Source organism: Anas platyrhynchos, chromosome 6 (assembly GCF_047663525.1).
Source record: "Anas platyrhynchos isolate ZD024472 breed Pekin duck chromosome 6, IASCAAS_PekinDuck_T2T, whole genome shotgun sequence".
In the NCBI taxonomy this organism is placed as follows: Eukaryota; Metazoa; Chordata; class Aves; order Anseriformes; family Anatidae; genus Anas; species Anas platyrhynchos.
The window spans coordinates 40,531,274-40,549,564 of NC_092592.1; the positions used below are offsets into that span (position 1 = coordinate 40,531,274).

The 18,291-nt window shown below is 49.1% G+C and overlaps 1 protein-coding gene across 1 annotated transcript in view; it reads right to left on the reverse strand.

The window, feature by feature from the left end:
- TCERG1L (transcription elongation regulator 1 like) overlaps positions 1-12,372 on the reverse strand; it is a 69,964-nt gene extending 57,592 nt beyond the window's left edge. Inside the window, exons 1-3 of the mRNA XM_038181573.2 lie at positions 12,020-12,372; positions 11,268-11,417; positions 10,224-10,404 (exon numbers count right to left, since the gene is read on the reverse strand). Coding sequence (XP_038037501.2) covers positions 10,224-10,404; positions 11,268-11,417; positions 12,020-12,277 — 589 coding nt within the window. The 5' untranslated portion in view covers positions 12,278-12,372. The remainder of the gene's footprint in view (positions 1-10,223; positions 10,405-11,267; positions 11,418-12,019) is intronic.
- Positions 12,373-18,291: the final 5,919 nt, after the last annotated feature.

The following is an 18,291-nucleotide window of genomic DNA, read 5'->3' on the forward strand; positions in this document are numbered from 1 at the left end:
TCAGCAATTTATCAGGCTCAAAGAAAAAATATGATTTCCAAAGCAAACTCTGATTGGAACCTGGCCCAGGACATCCTTCAGAGATCGGGATTTTCTTCTGCATTCGGCATAGCTGGAGAGAAGCAGCTCTGCTCAGGAACAAAGCCGATTCTGCTGGAAGCATTTCCAAAAAGTTCTGGGAAGGGTTTCTCAGAATCACACTTAATGACTTCATTTACTTGAATTTCAAGAGTCTAATGCTTTGCAAGTAGTAGTAAAATACCATCACCAATATACACTTGAGGGGAAAAAAAAAATAGCAATGGTTGTTTCTCCAGATCTGTTTACCCAAGGCATGCTGCATTCTGTGCAGTGTAACAGCCACTTGGCTATTCTTTCCAGGCTGCCGTCCCTGCTTCTCCAGCAAGCAGACTAGGGGAGACATCTGAGATTTTTATGTGATGCTACTGGAGAGCAGCTGAAGCAGCAGTGAAGAGATTATTCCGAGACAATTAAGCGAAGGTGGTGAAATGCAGTGAAGGCGACAGAACAGGGCAGCAAGCCCAGCACAGTGACCGATGGGCCATCCCCAAATGTTTACCTGCGCACATCCGTGTGGGACAGGGTCTACACGCACGGGAGAGGAGCTGTATCTTTCACACCTCTTTTATTCGAGCACAGCATCATCTGATTAAGTTTCTTAACCAAATCCAGTTCCCTGTTGATGTGGACGACCTATTTTCACGTGGCAGACCTGGGCCAGTCGGCTACAGACATCCAGGGACTGTAGGACAGCGGGCCTGGGCCAGGCTGCAGCACCCAGCGAGATGGAGGGGCACAGCAAAGCCCAGCTTTGGGCTACCAGCATGGTCCAACATTAAAAAACTGAAACAAGATTCTCTGCCTCGAAGAAAAAAAGAATAATTTAACAGGACAAAACTAAGTACTACTAATACTTGTGAGATATAAAGATCCACTCCTCTAAAAAAGGGTAATTTAATTCGAGACCTTCACTTTTAGAAAAAACACATATATAGGCATGTGTTGTGCAAATTTACTGTGCGTGTAATTTAATACATTTGAAATGACACTTGGCTAGATTGTCCTTCAGTCTGTTTCTTCAGTTCTGCCTACAGAACATCTTTCCCCAAAAATGAGCATCTCCCAAAAGACCTAAATTAAAGAAATAAAAGAGGAGGAAAAAAAAATCAAACAGGTTAAAGACTTTTTTGAACTTTTTGGCTGTCATTGAAGAAGGAAAAATACATGAATGTATTTCCTTCTCACTTCTTTTAAGGACCTACTCAAATGCCTCTTTTTTGTTTGTTTGTTTTTGCTTTTTTCCCCCTTTCAGTCCATTAGCTCCTGCTGCAAGTGCCCAACAAAGGCTCTGTAAGAGCTCTGTGGCTTTAGGAGAACCTCCTGCTGGCGAGGACAACTGGACACTAACTCAGACACTGACCTTGCTGCCTCTTCTTTTCCACCTGAAAGAACTGAAAGACAATTCTGACACAAATGTCCACATCAACATGCTGAAGCCTCTCTCTCCACATATGTGGATACCAAACTTATGGAGCCACACAACACAATTTCTATCAAAGCTTTCCAATTGCCAAAAATTTCAACCCTATGCAAACGATCTTTGGTAGTTTACAAAAAGAACACAAGGACTCAGTACTAGCAGAAAAAACTGCCAAGTACCGAGTAGCATCCTAAGGGATTTGTAATTCTCCCCATGTACATTTAAAGCAATAGGTATTTTGAAGGCTGTCAGCAGAGATGCATGCTACGAAAGTTGTATGAAATGAAATACCAATTAAATACAGGTTGGTTAAATACCTTCACCTGAGAGTCAGGGAAGTTAGTGACAGCGAGCTCTTAATCCTCACCCGCAGAGGGAGGTACACCATTTCTACTTCTTTTTAAACCAAATGTATTTTTTACTTTACTCATAACTGCCTTTACCCCTGTTTCTTTCAAGGCTCAAGCTACTTTCCCTCCTCCCAGCCCTGGGCACAGGCACCCCGCTGTTCTTTGGGCTCAGTCCATCTGCTACTGAATTTGCTGCACCTACGTAGGCACAATCCCAGCTACTATCTAAAACAAATTAAGAAGTCTATCATTTGTGATTACAAAGACAGTTCAGGAATGTTTGCTGAATCCCAGCTGATGCTGCCTAACCCAGCTGAAGGCTAGAAGAGGGATTTTTGCACAACACCTCACCACCACCAGATGACTCCTCGGGTCTAGTCCACTGGCTGGGGACCTATTCTGCAGCGCATGGTTGCCACTTACCGCTCCAGCCTGGGGTTAATAAGTTCTGACAAGCATTAGAGCTGTCACAGAGAGCTCCCTGATGAGCTCTTGCTGGCAGCCAGGTGGGGAGCAGGGATGAAGTGCTGGCGTGCAGCTCTGCACCCCAGTGTGCCCCATGGGTGTTCGCAGAGCAGCACAGGGAGACGGTGCCCCCAAGGCACAGGGAGCAGGGGGGTGCCTGGGACACTTAGCTTCATGCAACAGCTGTCATAAAACACTTAGCACTTCCTCGGAAGACGTGTGAAAAAACAACTCCAGAAGAAAGAACAAAGCGTTTCAAGTGTGAATTATTGTTTACTGTCCCTTATTCCCTTTCCCTTCATCTGCAGAGTCTTTAAGAGAAAAAAAAGAGATAATAACGTCTGAGATGACAGCTCTTTAATAGACTTATTAGACTATTATCAGTATTAAAACTGACAACAACTGTCTTTTGATATAGAAAAAAAGAACGTAGTTCAAATGAGTTAAAGTGGCTGTCACTGTCCCATCCTCCCTCCTGGAGGACAAGCCACAGAATGGGGGGAACAGGACAAGGAAAGGTGCACAGGGACTGCAGCTTCGTGATATGGGTTAGTGGAGGACTGGTTAGTGTTAGGTCAGAGGTGGGACTGGGGGATCTTGGAGGTCTCTTCCAACCTAGATGAGTCTGTGCCTCAGACCTCATCACCACCCAGGGCCCTGCTGCTCCAGGCAGGGCACAGCACTCACCTCGCCAGAAGCAGCCCCTCTCCTGGAGCTGTGCTCGCAGCACAACCTCCCTGCAGACAGCTGCCCGGCCACCGCGGGGTGCCAGGAGAAAACATCTCAGCCCTGCTCCAACACAGTGCTTCTGAAAACCCCACACCTTGGATCATCGGCTGATAAAAAACATTGGTTAGATATAAGTGATAGCATTGAAAGGACACTGATCATAAACATTTTAAGTTTGAACACAAGTATCACCTTAATAATAAATATAGATACTTATCCTACCTCTAGATACATGTAATGATACTGACCAGTACATGTAAGGAATGTACTCAGACCCTGAAATTGACAGCAACTGGGAAGATAAGTTACTCATTGTTTCATTCATCAGTGGGATTAAAAGGGTTTTTATTACAGACCGTTGGGATCAAACACTAGATATTGTCCCTTCTTGCTCCACTCAGGTCTCTACCACTGTAAAGATATTTTCTGGTACCATGGACTCAATGGGACCAAAGCACTTTGGCAGACTAACATGTCCTTCCAGTCCTGTACTCCCCTCAGGAGTAAGTTTAGCTCTAAAGAGGATACATACAAACCACCCACTCAAGCTCGGTATACTTACTAGTAACAATAAAACACTTTTTTGAACCTGTTTCTGTCAATTCTGCCTGCCCCCTGCTCGGCAGGCCAGGCTGTCACAGCGACGTTGAGGCGCCGGACGATGGCTGGTGAGCGGGAAGGCCGCGGCCTTGCTGAAGAGCACGGAGCTTCTTTTCATCCAGCACAAACACTTGGAAGGCCTACAGCACATAAATTTGTAATACCAGTATTTATTCTTGCAGAATTCAGGCTGTGGAGGATCTGCTGGCCCTGCTGCCTGAAGTGCACATGGCTCGAAATTTCAGGTGCTGAGCAGCTTGAAGCAGCGCTTATCGATCAATATCACGAAGCAATGGGTTGACTTAAATAGTATATTTATCCCAATACAAAGGAAAACATATTGATTTCCCTATCTTCTGAAGCCAAGAGGGAAGAAAAAAACACAGCCTTTTATGTGTGTTACCTGGTATTGCACACGTCTGCCAGTAACAGCACCACTAATGGCTCACTTTTAGGCCCACATGTAGTAAAAAGACCTGGCTCCTCACAAACACTGACAGCCTCCGCAAAGCCGCAGGAGAAATGAATTTCTGTACAATGGGGTCTTGGGACCGGGTAGGAAAACATGAGAAGCAGGGCAGGACTACAAGCCTTTGCCTTAAGCATACAGCTTGTAGCCTTATTTACATGACTGGAGCGAAAGCCCATCTTACTGGGGCTAAGGTTTGGACTTGGCTTAGGTAGGTAACACAAAGAGCCATAAAAAACACAAATTTCATGATATTTTTGTTTTGTTTATTGAGTGCCACTGAAGTCAAGTGTTCCCAAGGACTTCAGTGCTCCTCTCTGCAGCGCCTGACCAGTCCACAAAGGCAGCAGGCTTTCATGACATTTCGGCTCTTCCAGACCCCAGGTCTGAGCCTGGCTTTCACAGCTGGGGTGTCCACATCCCCCAGTCTGCTCCCCAACACGTTCTGCTGAGGGCTCAGCCCCAGCTCCCCTCAGCAGCGAACTCTCCCCTCTCCAGTACCAGAGATGAAAAGTGCATCCGGAAGCATGCCGTGTCCCATCAGTGCCCATCTTTTCACAGCCTACTCAAAATAGAGGTTTTCTTTTTCTGCCTTTGCCAACACGGAAGCATGAGAAGAATAGCAAGATAAATATCTCCCAGCTTGCAGGCTTTGTACAGGATTCCTGGCATTAAAAGCCTCAAATCCAGCCTGGTTTAGGAACCAGAGAAGGTCAGAGGTCTTTTGTGTCACGTATTTCAAATTTGCTCAGAACCATACAACTTTTCAAAGTAAAATTGAGCAAATTTTTATATATAAAGGAGTCACCTTCCTTTATAGATTTGTCTTAATTCAAACTGAAATCATCTATCTGTATATGTACACAAATTCTACCACAGATACTTGCTGTGGCACTGACGTAGTTCTGCAAAGGTTAGTGGGATTAGAAGAAAGAAAATGAATACTAATAGGAAGGATCAAATAATCCTAGTCCACATGGGATCAGTAATGCTAAAGTAATTTTGTGAAATTATAAATGAACTCATCTTTCTGATATTTGTGATTGTCAATATCAATGGATGAAAGAGCAAATTGACTGGTTTTGAGCAAAGAGACCCCGTTGAAGTGTAGGGGAAGGAAAGAAACTTTGACTTAGTGGAAAACATCTGTTGAAAAATCTTTCCATAAAAAAAAAATCTGCTTTAAAAAGACTAACTTCCATCAAGGAGACCAACACGAAGTCTTCATTCCAGGTTAGACTGACCCCAATGAAAAAAATACTGAGAGCATTTTGTTAAAGATCAAAGCAATTAAAAGGCTTTCACTTCTTCAGTATCCACTCACAGCACTTAGTGCTCTGAGTGACAAGGCTCCCACAGGTTTCCCATCACGTATTGTTCTGCACATAACTTAGCAGCTACTGCTGCAGGAGTCCGTAGAATCATGGAACGGCTCAGGTTGGAAGGGACCTCAAGGATCTCCCAGTTCCAACCCCTACCATGGGCAGGTTTGCCACCCTCTAGGTCAGGTTGCTCAGGGCCTCACCCAACCTGGTCCAGAACACCTCCAGGGATGGGGCAGCCACAACCTCTCTGGGCAAGTACCAGGGCCAGTACAACACAAATTGCATATTCTTACTGGTCTTATGTTGAAATGTGTTTAAAAAAAAAAAAAAAAAAAAAACTGTTTGAGGACTGCAAAATGTTTCAAAATGGAAACTGATGAAGTGTCTGAGTTTACTCAGCTCTGAGCAGGACGTGCAGAAGGCAGCACCCAGGCTCTATTTACACTGAGGCTCCTGCAGACACCACTTTCTCAAGGCTACCAAGTCCCCAAACTGTTGGGCTAGGCCACTGCCCATGACACTCGCCCATAGAGAAGTTTGGGAGCCTTTATTCAATCAGCCATCAGCAGCACTAACAGAAGCAATCTTCAGCTCTGGGCCCTCTCAGCACCGGCTGCGGACAGGATTTGGGTCAGGTACGGATGCCCAGGTCCCTCTGCAGGCCCAGGAATCTCCCTGCACAATCCCCGAGGCTGTCCACAGGTGCTCTGCTGGAAGCTACACAGTACTACAGCCCTCGGGAAGATGTTATATTGCTGGTGCTGCCAGAGTGCCTGCATGCTGTCAGACACAGCACAAGACATCGTGTTAGTGGCATTGCTACAGAGCCAGGAAGCTTCCAGTCCCTACAGGACTTTGAGCTGTGCGATGTGGGACCGTGCTCACGGTCCCAGGAGGCACCACACAGCTAACCTCACATTTCAGTCACCCTTCAGCAAGCAGAAGCCATACACAGATTTCAACAGCTACAGGCTGAAACCCATCATTTCAATGTAACAACATCTCTGGGTTTCTGCTGTCCTCAGCCAGGATGCCTCCTTCACTCCCCCTCCACGTGCCAGCAGCTGGAGCACACGAGCAGAGGTGGGACCAGCTTCGGTGTTTGCCCAGGTGGGCTCTGCTCGCCGTGGTTCATAAAGCACTTCTAGAGAGATACGAGACTTCCATCTGTACCTCCTGAACCTCCCCTTGCAGAAGGCAAGATGAAAGGATTGTTCTCCAGGTTTTCCCGTGAAAACCTTCTTCCATGCACCAGCAGGAACACGTGGCTTACCAGGGAACTGCTGGCAGCAGTGCTCTTCAGAGCCGGAGACGCCGAGCTGCAGGGACGCGTACTGAAAGCAGCTTCACTACCATCAGTAACAGCAAACAGCGAACATCAAGGACCAGAGGGCTACAGCTTCCACCTGAACAGTGGAACCAAGGCTCCCTCCATAGGCCACCAGCTGCGCAGGGACGTGCAGAAGGCAGCAGGAGGAAGGTAACGTGCATCTCTGTACCTCTGCACCCCTGTCCCCAGGCAGAGCCGTGCCTGCGGATGCTGCTCCCCATGGGAAGCTCAGTGCTGAAACCCGAAAGCTTCAGCGCAAGGCAGAGACCTCGTTGCAAACGGATTAGCCACCCAGGACAGCTAATTCACGGTGCTTTGAGGAAAGCTTCCAGGAAGCTCCTTCAGCAGAGCAAAGCCAGACAGCACAGCTAACACGGGCATGGCTGACTCGGTCCAAACCAGCTGTGACTCCGTCCACGTGGCAGGCAGCACACCGCAGGCGACAGCAGCATTCATCCTTCCTCCGCAAAAATACCTCAACACTGCCTTCCTCGCTTACAGTAATGAGCCCGACAGACATAAAACCAGCTATCGCTTCTGGGTGGGAAAATAAAATGCCATTATTCACTTTAGATACACAAAATTGTAAGCACATAAATTCATGTTTTGTAATATACTGGAGAATAATAGCAGCTTCCTTCTCTTGCAGAAAATAACACCTCCTAGTAGCTCGTACTCACAGCTGTGAAATTACGGGCATTACCATTCACCAAACGCCAAAGCCTCATTCCTTTATCTTTGTAACATTGCTGATACACTGAGAAAACAATTATATCATTACTGATAACTGTGGAAGGCAAACCTGCCTGTAAGATAGGCTTTCAAAACGAATACAGCCATGTAGCCTGCAAAAAGCTTATTAACTTCTGCGTTTAAACCACTTAACTAAGCAATTTGCTCTCAGTATTTTTATTACTCTTCATATTAACTGTAAAGATTATATAGGAAACACTTCAAGTACTGCCATAACACTTCCTAGGAACTTTAAGTATGTTTGGAAGCAGCTCCTGATCGGGCTGTAAGGCACTGATATCATCTTCCCATTCTTGCAGCAGGGTCATAAATATACACGTCTGCCTTCACGAGCTCCGGAGCACACAGACCTCAGAGCACATTATTTGATTAGCATCCACCTGATGCATGGATTGCATCGGTCACAACAACATTTAGAGAGGGATGGGAGGATTTAAGAAGTTAGCTGGGGGGTGTTTCACACCCTCCCCTGCTCCTCTCCCACTTGAAGGGGAACACTGAGAGCTTTCTGAAAAGGAGGGCAGCAAATGCTGAGCACTCTTCTGGAAGAAAAGCAGGGGCTTGCACCGTGCCAGGCTGCTAGTGGCACGGGGAAGGAGCCTGAAGGGTAAGACCTGCAGAGGTGAATGAGTCAGGAGTTTTACCACCAGCAACCTCTGCCCGTGCTGCGCAGCCCTAAGAGCAGCATTCTGAAAGGAGCTCAAGAGAGAAGCTGCAGTAGTCAAAGAAGTTGCCATACACTGAAGGAAAAAGGGCTGGAAGAGAAATTTAGAGACACGAGCAGAAAAAAGGCTCTGTCATAAGCCTGTCCTGTAAAAGCAGCTACTAGAATTAGATGTAGCATGCGTGCATTTAACTGAGGGCAGAGAGGCAGGTGAGGCTGCAGCGCTGAGCACAGTGCTGGACACAGCCCTGAACAGAGAAGGCAATGGGAAAACAACCAATAGATGGGAAAAGAGGGGAAAGGCAGAGCCTGAGAAGAAACCAAATAAGCAACCACGCAACTTGGTCGCTCCCCAAGTTCAATTTGAAATGTAAGCAGTGACAGGTCAGTGACGGAATTAACAGCAGACAGACTTTGTATCAGCAGGAAAAAAAGATGCCATTCAGGGTAATTCTACCAGAAACCTTTTACAGCAGGAGGATAATAAGAAGAAAATGGATCAGCACCAGTTTGATCCATCTGAAGACCTGTCAACACACGCCTGGCTGTGCACATATTGTTCACCAGGAAGGAAATTTTCAGCGACAACACAGCTTCCCCTTGCTACTTCGGGATCACAACCCTGCCGTTCGGCTGGGAAGACCCTGCTCTGCCTCGTGAGCTCTCCTCATCTGCTACCAGATATATATATATAATTCAAATACAAAGAGTAAGTATAAGATATATGTCAAACTCTCAGCCTTTGCTGCATTGTCTGAGCCGACAGCTCAGCACAGAGCTCTCTGAAGACTCAGAGCCAGCCCATAAATTCCAGCCAGTTTACCAGGTACCAGGCTCCCAACCCATCCGCCACACGTGCATTCGTGCAGCTATGCCAAACTCCTTCCTCACCACTGCATTTGTCATTAAGAATGCATTTCAAGCGATGCATCCTGCCTGGGAACACCGCTCAGACGTTGCCTACCCCATCCAGGTGGGAATGCATTAACGCAATGGGTTCTCACCCCTGGTGTCCCTACTTACGACTGCCATCACTCCCAGCAGAGCCACGGCCCCGCAGCCGAGCACTGCCTGCTTGTGGCAAGGACCGAGCACAGCTTACTGTAAAGGGCTGCTGGAAACTTCAAAACAGAGCTGATCGGAGTTGTTCAACACGCTAATTAATCAATCTGGCAAATTAACCCAAACAGTAATCTCTTCCAGCACACTCGCACTGAACTTCTGTCTTATTGGAAAAATACAAGAAACTGACTGCATGCTACACAGGCTCAAAACACAGAGTGCCTTACACAGAAAGACCAAGGGAACGAGGGCTCCTCTGCCAACCAAATGACCATCACCTTACATCCACGACAGAAACAAAGTCGGCAAACCATTAAGAATATCCTGATCCTGAATTTCAGAACGTAAGTTACTGGTTTAAGCATCAGTAGCATTGTAGCTCTTAATCCTTTCTGTGAGACAACTGCTCTTCCAAATTAATACTGCAATTCACAGAGAGACTCAGCTTTATGGCAGCACGCTTTGCTCTCTTCCAATCACAAAGCTTAGCTTTTCTATTAGCAGCTGTGACACACCCGAGTTATGTGGATTAATGTCATTTATTTCATAAATATCACCGAGCATAACTGAGCTCTAATGAGATGATGGAGCAGTTACTCTTCTCTACTGATTACCGTCTACACAAACCACATCAAATCTGTACAACTTACAGCAAATAGAAGAATCACACACGAACTCTTATCAGTATTATTTTTTTCTGGTTAATTGAAAATAAGCCAAGTATCTCGAGGGCGGCTTGCCCCATCTTTCTGGAAGTAGACAACCAGCTACGGAATCATCTGTTGCAATCTTCTATAATTAATATGTTCTTTTCTTTCTTTTAAAGTAATTTAGGGGATGAAAAGCACTCTGCCATCAAGGTTCCAGATCAATTGAGAGATTTTCAAATGAATGGATGAAACCCTTACTTTAGAAAATGGCTTATGCCTCTCTGGAGTTGCATAAAAAGCGGTAAATACTTAATTATTTACTAACCTGGTATCAGCTGAGGTGCCAACACCACTGTGGGAAGAGGCCTGGAGGCAGTAGCTGGCCTGGCTATAGCCATAGCTACTTGATTTGTCATTAATAGAGGCTTCTCATTTCCCTGGAAGAGTCTTGATTCCTCAGGATGTATCCATGCTGAGTCCAGAGCAAATGCATTATTTAAGTATATCTGTCCAATACAAATAAAAACATTAAGGTTTGAGATACTTTATTCTCACTTCTATTTCTCATTTTTTCTTTTAATCTTTAGCTTACTGTTATGATACGGAAAGTATCTCAATTTGGGGACAAACTTACAAGAACAGATCGCTGCTGCTCCGTAAGCATTGTGGACAGTGTTTAGCTGATGATGAGAAAATTAACTGGCTCTGAACATGAATAATCAGTTTATGCAGCATCACCAACAGAAAATAATAACAGAAGCCAATTGTGCCTCAGACAGAGCTATTGCAGAGCACGTCTGTCTGCAATTCAGAGACCTCAGTCATCTTCTAGGTTGGAGTGACAGGGACGAGGGAAGGAAATGGGAACGCACAGTCACAAAGCCTCATTTCAATTATTCAGCTAGTTAAATTTACGGATGTAAATAACGATGGGCAGCACGAGGGCCTGGGACCGTGAGCGAAACCCTGGCGCCAGCCCCAGGGCTGGCAGCGATCCCAGAGACAACGCTGCCTGCGCTGCACCCCCATGTCCCCTCCTGAGGAAAACGGGGAAGTGCTCAGGAGGGGAAAATGGAAACCCTTAAAATCCCATCCGGGAGTGAAGCTAAAGCATTTCACTCAGCGTAGCATGGATAAATAATAAAGATATTTTATTCTTTGCACAACTTCACAAGGCTGAAGATTTAACATTAGAAGTGCCCTCCTCTGCCCATCACCCCGTGACATTCGTCCTCCCTGGGGGGTTCCCAGACAAACCCCTGCCCTCCTGCACACAGCTGCAGTTTCCAGAACCAGGACTATGCCTCGGCTCGCACAGCCTGCATGCACCAGCATTAAGCACCCTCCAGAATACGAGACCCGGACTTACTTTGCAGCTCGGCAGCCTTTTATCCATCCAGTTCTTCCCAGCGTGAGGCGGCACCGTGGATGCGTACACAGGGGGAAAGAGAGGCACAAATTCCACACCCGACGACGGCGAAAATCCTATGACGGGAGAATGATGGCCTCCGAATATCCACTGAGGGAGGGGGGGGAAAAAAAAAAAAGCAGGGAGAAAAGTTAACAAAGGGATTTCACCACGACTAAACCGATGCTTTTCATGGTTTCTTAATTAAAGAAGAGATGACTGCACATTTCAGAACCAAGCCTCTCCAGCCCCCAAATACATTTGGGTTTCTGTAGGCGCTGTAGGGGCATCGGGAACTGCCCTGCCGATCCCCGGTAAAGCAGCGCCGGGCGGGGGGGCTGCGGCTCGCCCCCAGACCGCGGCTTTTTCTCCTCATGACCAAAAAACCTCACGAACAAACCCAGAACATCAGCCGGGAGCGGGCACGGGCTCTGCCGGGCGTGCTTCTGCCCTGCGAGCTCACGGAGAGCCGCGAGGGGCAGCGAGCGGCCGGGGCAGGCTGCGAGCCCTGCTGGGGGGGGGTCCCAGCCGCGGGGTGGGAAGAAAAAATTAAAGAAAGAAAAAAAAGAGATGAAAACACCGCAGGTCCGGTGCAAGATGCCGCTGCTCCGCGGCTGGGAGTACCTCTAGCGGCGGCTCAGCGCCCAGCCGGGCTCTTTGCGGAGGAGCCCCACGGAGCCCCCACGGCCCCCACGGCCCCGTCCCGTCGTTACCTGCCCGGGCAGCAGCTGCCGGCGGTGGTGCCGGTGCTCGGCGGGCAGCAGCGGCAGCAGCGGCTCGCAGGGGACGTGCCAGCCCGGCGCGGACAGCAGCAGCGGTGGCGGAGGAGGAGGAGGAGGAGGATGGGGATGGGGGGCAGCCCCACCGAGCCGGAGCAGCCCCGCGGCGGCCGCCGGCACCGCCCAGCCCCAGGGGGGCTCCGCCGGCCACAGCAGCGGCGGCGGCCGCTGGGCTGCGGGGCCCGGCAGCATCCTGCATGGCCCGGGGCTGCCACAGCCCCGCTCCGCTCCCAGCCGCCGCCGAGTGCCAGCCCGGCTGAGGCGAGCCCAGGCGCCGCCCCGCTGAGGCGCCGCCCGCGTGGGGCGGGCCGGGCCGGGCAGGGAAGGGAAGGGCAGGGCATGGCAGGGGGCTCCCGGCCCCTCCGGGCGGCCCTCGGTGTTTCAGGGCTTGGGGGAGAGGCTGAGGAGGGGCAGAGAGCGGAGCCGCCCCCGCTGCACGGTGAGGGGACGGCGCCCGCAGCGCGCCCGGTGCCCCGCGGGGGAAGCGGGCTGAGCCCCTCAGGGGAACCGAGCCCCCCCCGTCACGGTGCTTTAAGGTTTTTCAGCAGCTGCCCGCGTCTGTACTGCGGGGATAGCCTGCCCCGGCTTGCTCGAAGGCTGTGCTCCCAAGGTGGGGCAGACGGGGAGGGCAGGGGGCCCTGCAGCCCTCACAGCGTGCCCGGAGCAGCCCCACAGCAGGGGTGACACCACCACACACACAGAATCACAGAATTTCTAGGTTGGAAGAGACCTCAAGATCATCGAGTCCAACCTCTGACCTAACACTAACAGTCCCCACTAAACCATATCCCTAAGCTCTACATCTAAACGTCTTTTGAAGACCTCCAGGGATAGTGACTCCACAACCTCCCTGGGCAGCCCGTTCCAGGGCCTAACAACCCTTTCAGTAAAGAAGTTCTTCCTAATATCCAACCTAAACCTCACCTGGCACAACTTTAGCCCATTCCCCCTCATCCTGTCACCAGGCACGTACACCACCACCACCAGCAGTGCCCTCAGCTCCTGCCAGGCTGGGGAAGAAGCCCCCGGCAGCACTACCCATTAACTGCCCTTGTTAAAACTCAACCCATGGCATGTGGCTGCCCGTGGAGGCATCCCAGCCTTGAGCAGCTGGGAGAGGGGCACCACGTTCTGTGTGACGGTGTGAGGAGAAAGGGCTCCATGGCAGCTCCTTCCCACAACCTGGGGAGGCCCCAGGGAGCCTCCATGGCAGGTCAGCCTCGGGAGCCTTCCTCCATGCAGGGCTGAGCTTCCAGCATGGAGCTGGGCACCAGGAGCTGGGCAGGCCTCTGGCCAGCAGCATCCAGCCTCCCTCCAAAAGTAAGGCAACTTTTATGAAGCCTCGCTTCATAGGACACACCAACACTTCAGCTGCACAGCTCAAAGTCACTCGATGGCAGGTGTTGGGCTTGATGAGCCATACGGGTCCCTTTCAACTCGGGATGTTCGATGGGTCTGTGTCTGCCAGAGCACCAGCACTGCTCTGGTTCCCCACCCTAACGGCATGGCAAGTGCCACCTGGGGAGAAAAGGCAAATATCCCGCTGCACCTGCTGCCGTGGTTGTAAATCCTCGTGTGCCCAGGATGCCCACAAGTGATGGAAAAGTTGGGGCATCAGGATTATGCAGATGTCCACAGGCAAACCTGAGGCTTCCCAAAACAGTGTAGAAGAAAGTCAAAGGTCTTAAAAACTGATATCGTCTCTTTGTATTCAGTGCACAAAGGAACTGGGTCTCTGGTGGCAGTGAATAACCGTAGCAAAGTTAATTACCAGGAAGTTTTGAAGTACAATTATTGTGATACATGGATAAACACGAGGTCAGGAAAACACATTGCTTACAGTCATCCTCAGAGATCCTGGGACGCACAGATTTGAGTAATCTACAAAGTGACAGAAATCAGATAAAGAGAAGATCAGTTCTAAATATTTTAGTGCTTGGCCACATTTTTAAACACAAAAAACATGTAATGGTGATTGTAGCTAAACAGGAAAAAAAAAAAATATATAGTGACAGGAAAAAAATGATTGTTTCCTATGAAATGCAATAATCCTGGAGTAGAATTTGTCTATTTAATAAAGTTTTTTTGTTTGTTTTTTGTCTATTTAAGAGCAGTTCATCTTTAAAATATTCCATATAGCAGCAAAACAACAAATTGTATTGCGTTGGACATAGTTGCTGGGGATTTATTTTGGGGGAGAAGAAATGTGGGGAATTTGAAGGAGTTCAGCTGCTCTTGGTGTCCGCTCACCTCTGCATTCAGAGCAGAGTAAGAGCCCTGCCAATCACTGGGAGATACTTTTAATTACATTTTTCCAAGGTACACAACATTGTCAATACTATTTTTTTTTTTCACATAAGCAAGGAAAGTTGGAAAGGACCAAAACCATCTTTGAGTATTCTTCTATTTAAGGTCCAGAAGGAAAAAAATGTTTCTCAGAGGAGTTTATTTGCAATGTTGAATCCAAATTTAGTTCCTGGCAAATGCCAGCATTTTACTTTATTTACTTTTTTTTTTTTTGGGGGGGGGGGGGGGGACGGTGATGAGGGGGAATTATAATTTCTTAGCAGTGTGCCATCTTACCAAATACTTTACTAAAATTAGATGTGAAGGTTTGTGCAGGCAATGTGACTTCAGAAAGCCCAAGCTCACTCAGGTCAGCTGGAGTCAGCTGCTATAATGACATTTTGTAGCCTGGCTAAACACTCGCACACACAAGCATCAGCTGCTTTTTCTTTCAGACTTTCTTTTCCTACACTTCAAAGAATAATAAGGAAAGTGTTGTTCTGCTCCTGCCTGGAGCTGGGGAAATCCTTGGGTGTTTTCCAGCCCACGTGCAGGAGGCTGGCGTGGTCCAGGCTTGGCGCTGCCGCCTGCTCCCCAGCCGAGGCGGAGGTGACCGCAGCAGGACGAGCTGCAGCACTTGCCAGGAGCAGCGAGCTGTGCTGTGCTCTGCTTTTCCTGGCCAGTCCAGCGAGTGGCAGTGATGCTGAGTTCAATTTAAGCATCCAGGGATGGAGCAAAGCGCACAGAAACAGCGCCTGGGCAGCGAACGCCATCGTTTGGGAACAGCCCCGCAGTGCTTGGGGGAAGAGGACAAACTCCACAAATCCCTGCGCAGAACTGGGGCGATCAGTGCAGCACTCGCTGGCTCTGAAGCCACGCTTTTCAAAGTGAAAAGCTTCAAATAAACTTTTCCCACTATGGATTCACTTGCCATACTCATGCGCACACATTCTGCCTCATGCTCATCTTCAGGGCACGGAGCAGCTTCTTAGGAAGAATGCAGCAGCCCAAAGCACCTGCAGTGGGGTTGCTTCATTCTGGTAGGGGCTGCTCTGAGCAGCCATCCTCGTGCCCAGCCCTTGTGTTTTATGGAGGGGAAGGCTGGAAGAATGTCCTTCTATGTGATGGAGAAGTGACGTGGGTCTGACAGCTCCCCGGTTCCTTGTGGAGCTTATTCTCAGGGCCTGTTTCGATGGTGTTCTGCTGCTGCTGACAGATTTGGTACACCTGCCTGCGAGCCCAGGGAGCATTTACTGTCACATTAAAAGCTGATGTGCTTGAAATGGCCTGTACTGCTGAGAAGCTGGCACAGCAGCACGGGTGTCAGTACAGCAGCAACCCCTTCCAGTGGCTGCCAGCACAGCACGAGCTGGCCCTGGGCATGGACTGGCCCTGGAGGATTCCCCCCCTGGGGCTCTCCTCTGGCTGCAGCCCACAGCAGCAGTGCTGGTGGCTGGATATGGACCACGTTGGGTTAAAGATGGGAAAGAAGTGGGGAAGCAGGGGTGTAGAAATAATCCATAAATATGCAGAAGGGTGGCTGGCAAGAAAAAGGGATTACTCTTTTTCATGGACCTGGTGGATAGAACAAGAAGCAGCACTCCTAAACTGTAGCAAGAGAAGAAAACTGGAAGAATTTTAAAAGGGTGAGAAAGGGAACCTGAAAGCCTGGGGGAGCCTCCTTCACTGCAGGTCTCGAGAAAGGGGCAAGGGAGCAACCGCACAGGGCTGGCTCTGCCACGAAGCCAGCAAGGTACACAACGCGGCCACCGGGATTTGTAGCCAAAGAGAAAAACCTCTTGCGCCAGCAGAAGCTTTTATTTTCCTCTTTGTGACTAATGGGAGAGTTAGAAGGGAAAGGCCACAGTGGGAGAAAAGAGAAGTGTTTGGAGCATAACTTTTTTCAACTATCGTCATTTCAGCATGGAAGTGCTTTTTTTGGGGGGTGGGAAGGGGGGTATCTGAGATCTCCCTTCCAGCACAGTAGGCACACAGAGGGAAAAATTTACTTGTGATAACCAGGAGCAGAACAGCATTTTGTGCCATTTTGTGCAGGCATTACACAGAACTCCCTGTGCACAGGCATGCAGACACAGATGTGGCCGTGCCGAAGTTGCCTCCAGATGTTAGCCCTGACCAGAGCCTCCGGCATTGCATGCTTCAGCAGATTCCTAATGAATAAATGCCTCCCCGTGTGCTGTCTGTGAGTGGAGAGGCACAGGGAATGAGGTTTGCTGCTATCTTTGCCAGAGGTTGAGCTGCTCAGTTCACACCACACAGAGGGGCTGGAGCAGGAGAGGGATCTCCTCTGGCACCTCGGGTGCCTGGAGCTGCCTGAGCACCAGCAGATTGCTCTTCCCAGGTGCTAAAGCACCCGGCTCACTCCTCCGCAGCAGCACAGCCGTCAGGAACCCCATCTGAGGAGCTCTGATTTCTTCCCAAGCAGGGCTGCCAAAACACCCAGCCAAACAAACGCCCCAGCCAGGTGATTATTCCCTTTTCTCCTAACGACACAGACTAATAGTCTGTCCCCTGCTGTAACCCCACCAAGAAAACTCTCAGAAATGTCAAATGAAGGGCATAAAAAGCGCAACAAAAGCCACTGCAGCAAGACATACGTGACACGGGACTTCAGAGTTCCTAGGAGCCCTTTTTCCATCTCTCAGGGTGATGGTGAGAGGTGCCTCGAGGTGCCCAGCTCCCCAGGACACCTCTCCCCCCCTCTGGCAGGAGACCACAGGCAGGTGGCAGTGGCAGAGAGGGTCCGGCCGTCAGGCCAGCACTGCTGAGTTCCCAGAGGACACATACAATATTAGAATTAAAATACAATATAGAATTAAAACGCCAAACCGTGAGGGAGCAGACCAGAAAATAACCTCTGGGAGGGGGGTGGATGGAGAGGGAAGGGGCAGAGGGGCAGCAGCACCACCTTCGGCTGGCGGGGTGATCTCTGGGCTGCCCTGCCACCGGCACCTTTTATGTTTCCTAATTGTCCATCGATCCCTTTTTCACTCTGTCCCCAGACTTGCTGGCTTTTTAGGAGGACACATCAGGAGATTACAGTAAATCTTAACCTTGCTGGGTGCGAGACGAACCCAGTGGCAGTTCAAGCAGCTGTCAGAGGAGCATACGACTGCACAAAGATGATTAATTGGCAAGTTAAACTATAAAATATGAATTTCCTTCCCATTATACTTCGATCGATCTGTTCTCCAGTTTCTCATACAACATTCTGAAGTTATTTTTATACAAAGGTGGTGTTATTGATATCCGTATTTCAGACGCTGATTATTTAGGAGGAGAAGACAAACGAGGGGTCGCTGCACTTCATTTTCACCGTCCACATGCTCCACGGAAAGCGAGAGCACAAAGGGGTGAGCAAACACCTGCCAGGCCTGCTAGGGACAGCCAGGCCCCTTTGCTGAAATCCCAGGGGCATTCCCAGCACATCGGATTCCGGGGTCAGACAGGTCTCTTTTTCTTAAAATCAGAACAACAAATGCATCACCCGGAATTAAGCTCTGCAGGGCTTTGCATATAGGAGGATCCATTCAGGGAGCTAAGAAAAGAAACAGAAAGGCACTCAAACCAAGAGAAATGCTTAAAATGGCTTATTCCAAATGCACACACAAAAGACCAAGTTGATGTCCACATTTTCCTGTTGAGTTGAAGAATCAAGAGCACAGACATTTAAGGAAAGATTTGTTTTTCATGCAGTCGTATGGACCAAGTCTGCCTGATCTGCTTTTAACCCTCCTTGGTTAACCTGCCAGCCTGCCTCCCCTCCGTGCCTTCTTCATCGTCGCAGGTCTGCATGCATTTTGGGTACCTCGGGTGTGATGCTTGGATAGCTAGGGAAAAACCGTGAGCATCGCAGGTCCTCAGTGAAGTCAGATCAATGAATTCACCCTCAGTAGCTT